General features: G+C 42.1%; 1 protein-coding gene across 16 annotated transcripts in view; it reads right to left on the minus strand.

The window, feature by feature from the left end:
- Window positions 1–12,487, minus strand: part of ctnnd1 (catenin (cadherin-associated protein), delta 1) — a 54,584-nt gene that overhangs the window by 34,185 nt on the left and 7,912 nt on the right. For 6 of the 16 annotated variants that reach the window (XM_030143296.1, XM_030143335.1, XM_030143319.1 and 3 more), the window contains exons 1-2: window positions 5,905–6,045; window positions 1,091–1,165 (exon numbers count right to left, since the gene is read on the minus strand). In XM_030143296.1, the coding sequence (XP_029999156.1) occupies window positions 1,091–1,165; window positions 5,905–6,045 (216 nt within the window). Of the gene's footprint in view, window positions 1–1,090; window positions 1,166–5,904; window positions 6,053–12,487 lie in introns of those variants that run through there. The other 10 variants (XM_030143386.1, XM_030143359.1, XM_030143405.1 and 7 more) reach the window with 2 other exon arrangements.

Raw genomic sequence — 12,487 nt, forward strand, 5'->3', positions numbered from 1 at the left:
CATTAGACCTCCATACAGGGATGCACGATAAGTGTTTTTTTACAACAGACACCAATAACGGATAACTTCCTGCTTCTTGTAACCAATATCAATACCAAACATCAACAGTTCCCTTTCCTCAAATTATTTTCTTCTTGTTTCCAGTCAGTGTTAAACTCCGTTAATAGTCCAACAAAGACTTCTACAGAACCTAAAGCCTGTGTCTGCTTCAGATGGACAATAGTCCAGAACCTAAAGCCTGTGTCTGCTTCAGACGGACAATAGTCCAGAACCTAAAGCCTGTCTGCTTCAGGGTTTTCAGTTCTATTTCTGTCACAGACTGAATTTGCTGATGATCGTCTGTCTCTGTTCTCACACATTCAGCTCCGTTCAGTCTTTGTCTCTAGACTGTGTCCATATGGAGAGGACAAGGCCTAACGAGGACAACAGCCATTAAACTGGGGGTGGGATTTTAGCAGAGGTCAAAGTGGGCGTGGCTACAGATGTCCACACCTACTATGGTGCTGATTAGCCACTGTTCTGGGACATTAAGCAACAATCAGCTGTTTGGACATTCAGCATTTTCGAATGTCCGTCTTCTTCTGCTGCTGTCGAACAAAACAGACAAAACAAACACTGGGTCTGGGTCTGGATCTGCCTCTGGGTCTGGATCTTCCTATGGGTCTGGATCGTCCTCTGGGTCCGGATCTTCCTCTAGGTCTGGATCTTCCTGTGGGTCCGGGTCTTCCTCTTGGCCTTACAGCTGGATCAGACTAAGGAACTGAAAACCCTTTGACTGACAAACATCGGACTGATCCACACCTCTGCTTCTTCTTCTTCTTCTTGGTTTTTATAGCAGTTGCCAAGGCAACAACTGCACTGTGTGCTGGTGAAATGCACCAAATCTAAGCAATTTAGATTTATTATTATGGGCTGTATTTATCAATGAAAACTTTCATTACTGGAATTATCAGAATGACGTCATTGAATTCGATATCAGACTGATTTAACCAGTGCCGACAGTTGTTGTGCATCCCTGTCTCCACAGGAGACCTACAAGACTCACATCCTTAACCACCATCAATTGTCTGAAACAGAGATGAAGACTTACGTGATGTGTTCCGTTGATGTAGCCCTCACTTAGTGTCAGCCTCTCTAGGTCTGCATCACAAGGAATACGGCCGTTCTAAACAGGAGAGGACATCTACATGAGGGAAAGATGACCACAGCTCTGCCAGACTTCCAGGAGAAACACTCCAAATTATTATGCACTCGGGATGTAACGATTACCGGTATAACAATAAACCACAGTAAAATTACAGACGGTTAGTATTACCGTTTAAATTCTAATTATCATGATAACCGTGTTTGATTACTGCACTTTTAGGGGAAAAAAACCCTTTGTAAAGATCTGCTTTTATGTCAAATATTTGAGTATAGTTTTAATTTATTACAATTTTGATTTTCTATACCTAATATTTGAACCAATATTCACTTTTAAAGTCTTTGAAAAGATTCTTTAAGCATCTGTGTGTTATTTATGCAATAAAGTATACAGATATTTCAAATCGGATTTAATTTTTTTTGTGTGTTTTCTGTCTTTTTGTGTTTATATAATAGGTTAAAGTGAAAAAATAATAGACAGATGATATAGATGAAGTTGGGCTGAAAAAAAAAAAGATCCCAAACATGGGTAGAGTAAACATTTGTTTATATAGCATATAAAGGCAAAATCAAAAGGACTGAAAAACGGACAAAATACACTCAGACCACTAAGGGTTAATATTTGAATGTTTATGCAACAGAAGGTACATTGGGCCAATTATTTTATTTTATTTTTAAATACAACTTGGTTAAATTAGTTCAGTGTGTGTATCAGTACTTTTTGAACATTTTGAGCAGAATTTCAACAATACCGTGATAATAATGATAACCGTGATAATTTTGGTCACAATAACCGTGATATGAAATGTTCATATCATTACACCCCTATTCAGTACAAACCAGTGCACCGTTACACCCCTAACAAGTGCATTCACAGAGCTTCCTCACTCCACAAAGAAACACCAAGAACCAGGTGAGTTCATGGAACACATGCATCCAGTAAATGAATGAATGAATGAATGATGGTGATGGAACACAGGACGGAAGACAGTGAGTAATGAAATAAACACTGAGCCGTAAACAGAGACACAGGCAGCTGTGTTTGTGTCGACACCACCCGCCCGCCTCACCTGGAGGACTGATGGGTGTGGTGCACTTACCATTCCAGCCACAGGGGGAGCTCTGTATCACTACAACCACCTACATGTTTTTATCTCCACAACTACCAGGACAAACGAGGGCACCGAGGGCTGTGATTGGTCAACAGCCATTCAGAGTGAAACTGACAGAAATACGGTTTTATTTTCAACCTTGAAAACATAAATAACTTAGTGAAAGCAAAAAGTATTACGCTGACAACTGAGCCCGGACCGAAAAGACAACGAGCAGGTAAAGTACGGCACAAGTGTGTGTCGAGTCGAGTCGAGTCAAGTTGTGCTGTGGATGTGGGCGTGTGTGAACCTGTGGGTACAGAGTGAGACGGCAGAGGCATGTCCAAGCCTCTGGGCTATGTAAACACACACAGATAAGAACAAGAAGAAGCTCCACCCACATTCTGTAAAGCACAAACACACACTGATAAGAACAAGAAGAAGCTCCGCCCACATTCTGTCCAGCACAAACACACACTGTAAAAAAATCTGTAATTTAACAGAATTTTCACTGTTTATTTTACAGATTTTTCCTGTATTTTTAAGATACATTAAAATATCAATGAAATTGCAAAAACAGACTGTGATTTTACATGTCAAATGTAAAATAACACGAAAAACCTGTAACTGTGAATAACCCAAAAAATTTCTATTTTTTAAAAGAAATTTTTTCTTTTTTCACAGAAAAATACAGTTAAAATACATTTGCAAATGTATCGTAATTCTACAAATATTTATTTTCTACTTATGAGATTAAACTGTTAATTTCAAGTTTAATACTGTAAAAAAATAAAATAAAACGAGATAAAATTACTGACAATTAACCGTAAAAGAAGTATTAGTTCTGTCAGTTGAACCTGACTTGTTTGTTAATTGACAAATATCTTGTGTAATTACAGGAGGCTTCACAACAAAAATGTTCAATAAATGTATTTTTGTGAATGTATAACATGTATGAGCACTGATAAACTGTCCAAATACAGTTTTTATCAGTGGATTGGACAACTGAGTCTCATTGAAAATTATATATATATATAAATATATTTAGAGGTAATTTTATCATTTTAATACATGAAAATATTCTTTATTAAACATTGAAAAGTAAAAAAAATATGCAAAATCTCATGTAAAGTTAGGGCAAAAAACTGTATTTTAATTATGGGAAATTACTATATTTTTATGAGATGGTTATTTTCCATTATTTAACAGTATTTTTTTCGGCGCCCCTGCTGCCAGAATATTACTGTTTTTGTATGTTTGTTTTTTTTGTTACAGTACACACACACACAGTTCCCCTTCTAAGCCTCCAACACTCCCTCAGACTACGGTATGTCCCTACGAATTTGTCCATACACCAGAGACCACAGTCCAACAGTGACAGTTAGTGAATGACAGAGCCTGTTGGTTTATTACGACCTGTTTCAAAGGTCGTCTCCAAGCCACAGGCGTGTGCACGTACTGTATGTGCATGTGCACATATGTGTGTGTGCATTTACTCATGCTCACAGATGGCGGAGTGTGTCAATAAGGAAGCCAAAAAATGAAGAAGCGTGGGTGGATGAGTGTGTGTGTGTCTAGTCTATGAGGTGAAGTCATCCAGACTCTGAAGCAGGTAACCAACACATGACAGGACAGACACTTCTAAAACATGGAAGTGTGGCCCAAACTCAGTTTTACCAACCCTTCTCACCTCATGAAACAGGTAGGACACGACTTTGTCACTGAAACACAGGGTTCTCGCTAGCGTCATTGAACGTCGGGACCCCCGACGCTGTCCCTGGGGGGCCCTGACACTGAGATTTGACCCGTGACGCTGTCTTTCAACCAGCATAGCGGTGTTTTTGTGTGTGTGTGTGATCGTCCAGCGTAATGATAACAAGATTTGAATTTGAAAAAATATATTTCTTTGTCTTGGCACAAAGCGCTGCAGACAGGAAATGAGAACAATATAATCAAACCCCTTTGTGTGCCTTGGTATTGTCTGATGCCCGCCTGGCAACATCACCTGCCTTACGCTCATTGGCTGACAATGAGACTTCAATCAATTTATCTGATTTAAACGGACCGATCACCCATGGAAAATTATATCTAAAATTTAGCCTGTGCGTGCGTGTAGTGTGAGTGCCGCTCCGATTATCCCTAATTTCGTGCAAGTGAATATTTTTCTACTATTCACAAATTTAAAAAAAAACAACTGGTTTTGCTTTTAATCATTGTTGTAACAAAGACAAAAACATGGCTTCATTCCTCAAAATTTGCCCCTCAAAATGCAGGAAATAGTGCTTCAGAGAGTTATAAATTTCAAAATTTTCTGGGGGAGGATGCCCCCGGACCCCCCCACAAAACTTGTGCCATGTACGCAGCGTGCGCCTGCGCCTACGCTGTGAAAAAATCCTAGTGAGAACCCTGAAACATCTTTTCTTTCACACAAACAGCAATTAAAGGATATCTTTACACATGCCTTTATCTTTATATGCCTGTGTAAGAGAAGGTCAGATCACAGACAACAGGGTGGACGTGGACACTGTGGACGCTGGTGGACATGCAGATGTCACTGACACAGTCAACACAAACAGGGTTGTTAAGGTGGATTAATGAATGGAGAAGATTAGTGCTGGGCACAAGGACAAAACCATTACATCAGGGCATTTCAGAAGATTTGGATGGTTTCACTTTCTTTTTTTTTTTTTCTTTTTTAATAGATTTGCAGTAGAGCTACACAGTTAATCAAATCCTAAAGGCCTATGTCACTTTGTGGAGGAAAAAGCTGCACCTTAAAGATATTATATATATTTTGGACTAAGCAGACAGTGGACTAATGTAGAATCTAAGTTAATACTGGTGCAAAACTGGTGCATTTTTGTTTCCAAGTTAAGTCATAACATGTTTAGAAACAGAGCACATCCCAATATTCTCCATTATAGGAGGAATTTACTTATACAATATTCTTTTACAATTTACTTCTATACAATACTTTTCACTAGGCCGTGGAGCCCACATACGTTGCTTATTCTAGTGTCACAAGTACAAACACTATCCAAAACATTTAAGTATACATCACACTCCATGAGGCCTTTAGTTAATATTGGTCTGATTGTCCTCACAAAATAATAGAAGAGTGCATATGAAGTAATCATCATGCACAGTTCCAGAATTCTTGCTGCGCACAAGTAAAAACAAAAATTAAAATGGATATGCCACCAACTCTGATCATGTATATTGTGTTTGTACTCTCCTTAAAATTGAAAGTGGCCTCAGAAATGTTGTTTTTCAAACAGTATCATAGCCAAATTATTTGGCTTGAAAAGTTTTGATCAATACCCAGCCCTGTGTGTGGTCGGTGGAAATGTCCTCCTCTGGACGGCGTCTTCCACAGGTGGTTTATTTTATTCATTTAACTCTCATCAGTTCAACAAAACTGTCAACTTCCAAAATTTAAAGCCACATCCAAACTTAAAGAGTCCACCTTGGTTTAAAGCCCCAGAGGAGGTACTGGTTTTTGGTTTGGTTAGAGGTCTGATGCCGTCAACACAGATGGGATGTGGGTAACCATGGAGACGCTTCTGTATCAGGAGAGAGTCTGAGGGACTGGTTGATGGAGACGGTGCATGAGGGTGGTGGATCGGTGGGATGGAACGGAGGTGGAGCGAGGGTTCGGGTTCTGCGTTACCTGCATGTTGGGGAGGGGGCGGGGCAGGGTGCCGGCACATGACCTGCGCTCCTCCTCCAGAGCTCGACTCAGCATCTCAAACTGCCTCTCCTGCTCCCGCACCGAGGCCAGCAGGGAGGCCGTACTCGCACACTGTTCCATTCACACACTGAGAGTGGGGGGGGGATGGGAAAGGAGGGGAGGGGACAGGAGACAGAAGGGGACGGGAGGGGAGGGGAGGGGACAGGAGGGGACGGGAGGGGGTGGGAGGAGGACAGGACAGGAGGAGACGGGACAGGAGGGGACAGGAGAGGGTGGGAGGAGGACAAGACAGGAGGGAACGAGAGAGGACAGGAGGGGATGGGAGGAGACAAGAGGGGACGGGAGGGGAGGGGAGGGGACAGGAGGGGACGGGAGGGGGTGGGAGGAGGACAGGACAGGAGGGGACGGGACAGGAGAGGGTGGGAGGGGATGGGACGGGACAAGAGGGGATGGAACGGGAGGGGACAAAGCAGGAGGGGATGGAATGGTAGAGGACAGGAGGGAACAGGAGAGGAGGAGGTGGGAGAGGACAAGAGGGGACAGAAGGGGAGAGGACAAGATGGTAGAGGACAGGAGGAGACAGAATGGGAGGGGACGGGAGGGACAGGACAGGATGGGACAGGAAAGCAGAGGACAGCAGAGGGTCAACAGCAGAAAAGAGAAGAATTGAACCAACACCAAAGTTAAATTCAACACATGGACAGAACCATCACCAATAGAAACAGGTCCATGAAGATCAGGGGGTCCCACCCAGGGGAACCCTACTGAAGATCACACTGAAAACATTCAAAGGCTGCAGGAGCTGATGAAGAACCATAAAGGAAGACAGTGCCGTGTGAAGCAGATGAAAGTTCATCTGGACTCCAGAAGCCCAGCAGGTGTTGGACCATGTTGGAGAACTAATGGAAAAAGGAGATGATCCAACATGAATCCACCCAGAGCAAACGTACGCCAGACGCACACACCACCGCCTCCACCACTTCGACAGCTCCTTTCTTCACCTTCTGGTGTGCAGGGTTAAAAATAGAAAGAAAGTGAGATACATGACCAAAGAAAATGACAGCCTGTTTTTCAGCTGCAGAGGTTGTCAGTACGTTCACTGCAGAGACAGAGAGAAAGTGAAGAAGGGGAAGATGGGAAAGAGGGAGGGGTGCAGGTACATGACAGCAGTCGCATCCCTGAAGAAACACCTTTAACTCACTTTAAAGAGGGGTGGTAATGGAGTGGGTGTGTTCTCCACAGCAGGGACACAGAGAGCAGGATATGAGCTTCAGCATTAGAAGAACCAACACACAAGAGCTTCAACCACCAGACCAGTAAGGCTGGGGAAAAAAATCAATTTGATTGATTTTGGATCGATTTCTTTTTAATTTTGCATAATCAATTAATGGTGAATGAGACTGATTTTTCAGAGCAGGACTGTGAGTAAATGACCCAGAAACTGCCGACGAGGAAGCCTTGGTCGTGCTCGCGACAGTTCTGGTGCGGGAGGAACATGGAGGAAGGGTGGGGAAAACCCCTCAGTGGGAGGTCCTTCTGGCCTCAAACTCGAACCCGCAGTGCAGAGGAACTGACCAGAGGAACTGACCAGCGGAGGCGGGTCGCAGAAACCAGTCGTTCTAGAAATATTAACTTGGATCACCTGTGGCTGAGGGCGGAGTTAGAGGAATAGTGAAGTGGAAATCACGAAGCTCTGCCCACCCTCCCCCTCCAGTGAGTTTCTTGTACCAAGGGCCCAACATGATTCTGTTTGGGGGGGGGGGCAAACTGGTGTCGGTGCCCCAGGGTGACAGTAATGGGCCTTAAGGCTGGAAGCAGCAGGTATAAAACAGAATAAAGATGAAGAAGTCTGTTCTGATCCACTGGAGAAACATGGACATGTTTGTGTCTGTTCATTATTTCAGAGCAGATTCATCTGTTTACTGATGAAATGTCAGATTTATTTCCTTTCTAATATCAATATTGATTGTGTTGCATGGCTGCAGCAGTCAAATAATCAAGTTACAACTCCAAGTTGTACTTTGGTATCACTGAATGAATCTGAATTAATCAATTAATACTAAATCGGATCAAATCGAATCGCAATTAATTGATTCAGAACCTTAAGAATGGAAATCGAATCGATTAAGGAAATTGGCCATGATACCCAGCCCTACAGACCAGAGTGAAAAAGAAGAGAAGCAGCTGAAGCACATCACCGTAACTATGGAAACAATCCATGATGGTAAACACAGCAGTGATTTACTGTGCACCCACAAAAGACAACACAGTACAGAGACAAAGAAGCACAGTAAAGACAGGAGGGGTGTCCCGATCCAATCTGAAGACCGCTATCAGCTGCCCATCTGGCATTTTTTAGAAGATCGGATTGGATTTAGTCATGTGATCCAGGTTTCACAGGGGTTTTCAGTGTGGTTCTGCTTAACGGCTTCCATAAATAAAAACAAAACATCATGAAACATGTCTGCTGTGTGGGAATACTTTCTGTCTGGGAAGCAACAAAAGTCAAGCAGCAACTTGCAAAATGTGTAAACTGGAGGGGGAGGAGGAAGAGGAGGAGGAGAAGAAAGAGAAGCAGGAGGAGGAGGAAGAGGAGGAGGAGGAGAAAGAGAAGCAGGAGGAGGAGGAGCAGCAGCATTAGGCCTCACTTTAATACAACCAATTAGATTCATCACTTCCAAAAGTATCACACGACAGAGTATGAAAACTACGAGGCTGCAAAGAAGTTGAATGGACACTGAGTAGGTTTGGCTTGAGTTAAAAATAAATAAATAAATCACATCACAGAGTTAGAACTGAACACTTTCAAGCACTGAAACGAACATTCAAGCACTTTTCAGATGTTGAAAACACACTGAAATTCAAGCGTTTGAGGATTTCAAGCACCTGTATGAACCCTGTACACTGAAAACTGAGCTGTGCTGAGGATTTGGGGATTTCAATGCTGCCCTCCTTTTTTCCTTTTCCATTTGTGTAGAAAAACACACACATACACACACACTTACACACCCCCATTGTCATACATTCCACTGAGCGCTTGAACGTGTCATATCCTGTCTGAGAGGGTGGAATCCATCCTGATAAGGCCCTGCTTCACTGTGCTGCTGTCAGGTTAGGGTTCTGAGTCCGGCCCATGTCAGACCCTGGACAGGTTAGGGTTCTGAGTCCAGCCCATGTCAGACTCCAGACAGGTTAGGATTCTGAGTCCGGCCCATGTCAGACCCTGGACAGGTTGGGGTTCTGGGACCAGCCCATGTCAGACTCTGGACAGGTTAGGGTTCTGAGTCCGGCCCATGTCAGACCCTGGACAGGTTAGGGTTCTGAGTCCGGCCCATGTCAGACCCTGGACAGGTTGGGGTTCTGGGACCAGCCCATGTCAGACCCTGGACAGGTTAGGGTTCTGGGACCAGCCCATGTCAGACCCTGGACAGGTTAGGGTTCTGAGTCTGGCCCATGTCAGACCCTGGACAGGTTGGGGTTCTGGGACCAGCCCATGTCAGACTCTGGACAGGTTAGGGTTCTGAGTCTGGCCCATGTCAGACCCTGGACAGGTTGGGGTTCTGGGACCAGCCCATGGAACTCAGTTAATGTGCGTCAGTGTCAGAACTACCAACAGTACAGGTAGTCCATGGTTCGATCCGTACCTCAGATCTTGGGCCACAGTTTCGGTTTGGTTTCAGTGTTTTGTGCATGAAGAGGACATGTTTTTTCCCCAAAAAATTATATTTTTATTTTGCTTATCAGCAAAACCTGAACTTTACTGTAAGAACAAATTCTGTCTAGGAATGTAACGATATGAAAGTTTCACATCATGGTTATTATGACCAAAATTATCACGATTATCATTATTACTGCGGTATTATTGAAATTGTGCCCAAAATATTCAAAAAGTACTGATACACACACTGAAATAATTTAACCAAGTTGTATTTTGAAAAAAACAAAAAGCCAAATAAAATAATAGGCACAATGTACTTTCTGTTGCAGAAACATTCAAATATTAACCCTTAGTGGTCTGAGCCTATTTTGTCTGTTTTTCAGTCCTTTTGATTTTGCCTTTATATACTATAGAAACAAATGTTTACTATACCCATGTTTGGGACCTGTTTTTTTCAGCACAACTTCATCTATATCATCTGTCTATTATTTTTTTTTCACTTTAACCTACTATAAAAACATAAAAGGCCAGAAAACACAAAATATATAAAATCCGATTTGAAAAATGTATATAATATATTGCATAAATAACACAAAAATGCTTAACCTGTGCTTGCACTAGGAATATGAAAGATACAGCCACTGTGGCTACATTAGTAGGAATGAGTGTAGCCACAAAAAGCCACAGCCAGTCTGGTTCCAGACTGGGTCCAGTCTGGGTCCCTGCAGCGGGGCGCGTAGTGGACCGCGGCGACGAGCATAGCTCCCTGGGAAATTCTGGGAAAAATGAAGTCTTTTTCCTGCATCTGGTGCATTTTGATCTTAAAAATATGTTCAATCTGGCTTCAGTTTCATACAAAAAAAAAAAAAATCATAAAAAATTAACTTAAGTCAACATTTTCATCTAAACTATTTTTATCTCTAATCTAATGTATAACAAAACAATAAATGATAGACTTATAAATACAATTATTCTGACCACTGATGTTCATGCGATTCAATATGAGATTCAATATAAAATAAATTTACCAGTGAGACATGATTTATCATAAAGTCATTTGGTAATTAAATATGGACTCTTGAAATTATTTTATTTAGACTAGAAAGTACTTCTGCCCAGACTAGAATGTACACGGACTGATTACTAATTTAAACTTAGATATCTCAGATAACTGACTTCTTTTCAACTATTTGACAATGGACAGATCCATAGTACTTACTTTTGTGTACTTGCCGATACCAAGTACCGATACTAGTCCTTAATAATCCCATTCCAGTTGTTAGTTCCTTTTGTAAATGTGCTTTATTGTCGTTGTCATTAGTCTGACTGGAACAAAGTGCTACTGACATTTAATGTGTTGGAATGAGCGTTTGTCAATTAATCCACCAGGGGGCGCCGCTCTGAATTAACTATAGTGGACAAATACCATGAAGAAGAGGAAAGTTTTTTGGGAAGAAGAAGAAGAAAGTCAGTAATAACAAACATGGAGACGACAGAGGCAACACTAATGTGATACTAATGTTGCAGCGTTTTCTCTGGTAAGGTTTAAAAGTTTAGCTTCAGCAGGAAGAGAAAAGAGAGATAAGTTTGGTTTTCACTTCTGCTGGTGGTGGTCTGCACCGCTCCGTACTCCTCTCCCACAAGTGACATGTGCGGTGTGAATTCGTAAAAAAATCAGAAATGTTAGGGTGAGTTCGATCGCTCTCAGCGGTGCTCTTCAATAGTGGAGACCACATTTGTTATTGTCCTTGGTTATCGCTCGCACATTTTCGATCAGAGACATAAGTTGGTTGATTTTACTAAAAAATACCTTCACCACTGTGGCTACACAGGTTGAAAACAACTTCGCCAACAGCGATGTGGCAATAGGCTAGCGCAAGCCTAGTTAATGAACCTTTTCAAAGACTTTAAAAGTGAATATTGGTTCCAAATATTAGGTATATACACAGGGCTCGTGACTGCGACTGAATTACGGTCGCATGCGCCTGAGAATTTCGGTAGTGCGACTGTTTTTGAGATTACGATCGCACGGTGCGCCGATAAAAAAATGAGCGAAAATTAATACGTGCGCCTAGAATAATGGCTGCAGAAGTAACTCGTCAGCTGAAAATAAACAAGCTCCACGCCCCGCTGACTGAAGCGGAAAGTCTAGTCCCCGCCCCCTCGCGTGCGCATCTCTGCGGATGGTCCAACACTGCATGACTTCGATGCACTGCCAGCGGTCAGGAAGTACCTACACTCTGGCACCAGGTCAAGGAGGCCTGACTTCAGGCGTGGTGTAGACCACAGTGACTAAGGGCCTTTAGGCCATGAAATAAAAAAGTTGGTTGTTGCAAATAATGGTGTGATTCGTCTTTCTTCTCCAAGAACCAACTAAAGTATATACCACATATTGACAATTGTTTTGCACCTGTGTCAATGTAAGCTTCTTCTTTCATACTCTATTCAAATACTTTATTCTAGGTTGTTAACATTGCTTAAATACATATAGGAATATTACTTGGTATGGCCAAGAGTTTTGCTTGTTCTCCAAATTTTTTATATAATAGTGGTGCGCCTAGATTTTAGCCTGTGCCCCTAACTTTTTAGGGTTAGGAGCACAGTGCTCCTAGGTCAAAAAGTTAATTTTGAGCCCTGATACAATTAAAATTGTAATAACTTAAAACTATACTCAAATATTTGACATTAAAGCAGATCTTTACATAAGCGTTTTTTCCCCTAAAAGTGCGGTAATCAAACATGGTTATCATGATAATTAGAATTTAAACGGCAATACTAACCATCTGCAATTTTACCGTGGTTTATCATTATAGCGGTCATCGTTGCATCCCTAGTTCTATCCCTGTACTGAATAACCCTTTCTGTTCTGAACAATAGAACCTTTCCTCACCCAGCTCTTCTAGT

This window comes from Sphaeramia orbicularis, chromosome 1 (assembly GCF_902148855.1).
Source record: "Sphaeramia orbicularis chromosome 1, fSphaOr1.1, whole genome shotgun sequence".
Lineage (NCBI taxonomy): Eukaryota > Metazoa > Chordata > Actinopteri > Kurtiformes > Apogonidae > Sphaeramia > Sphaeramia orbicularis.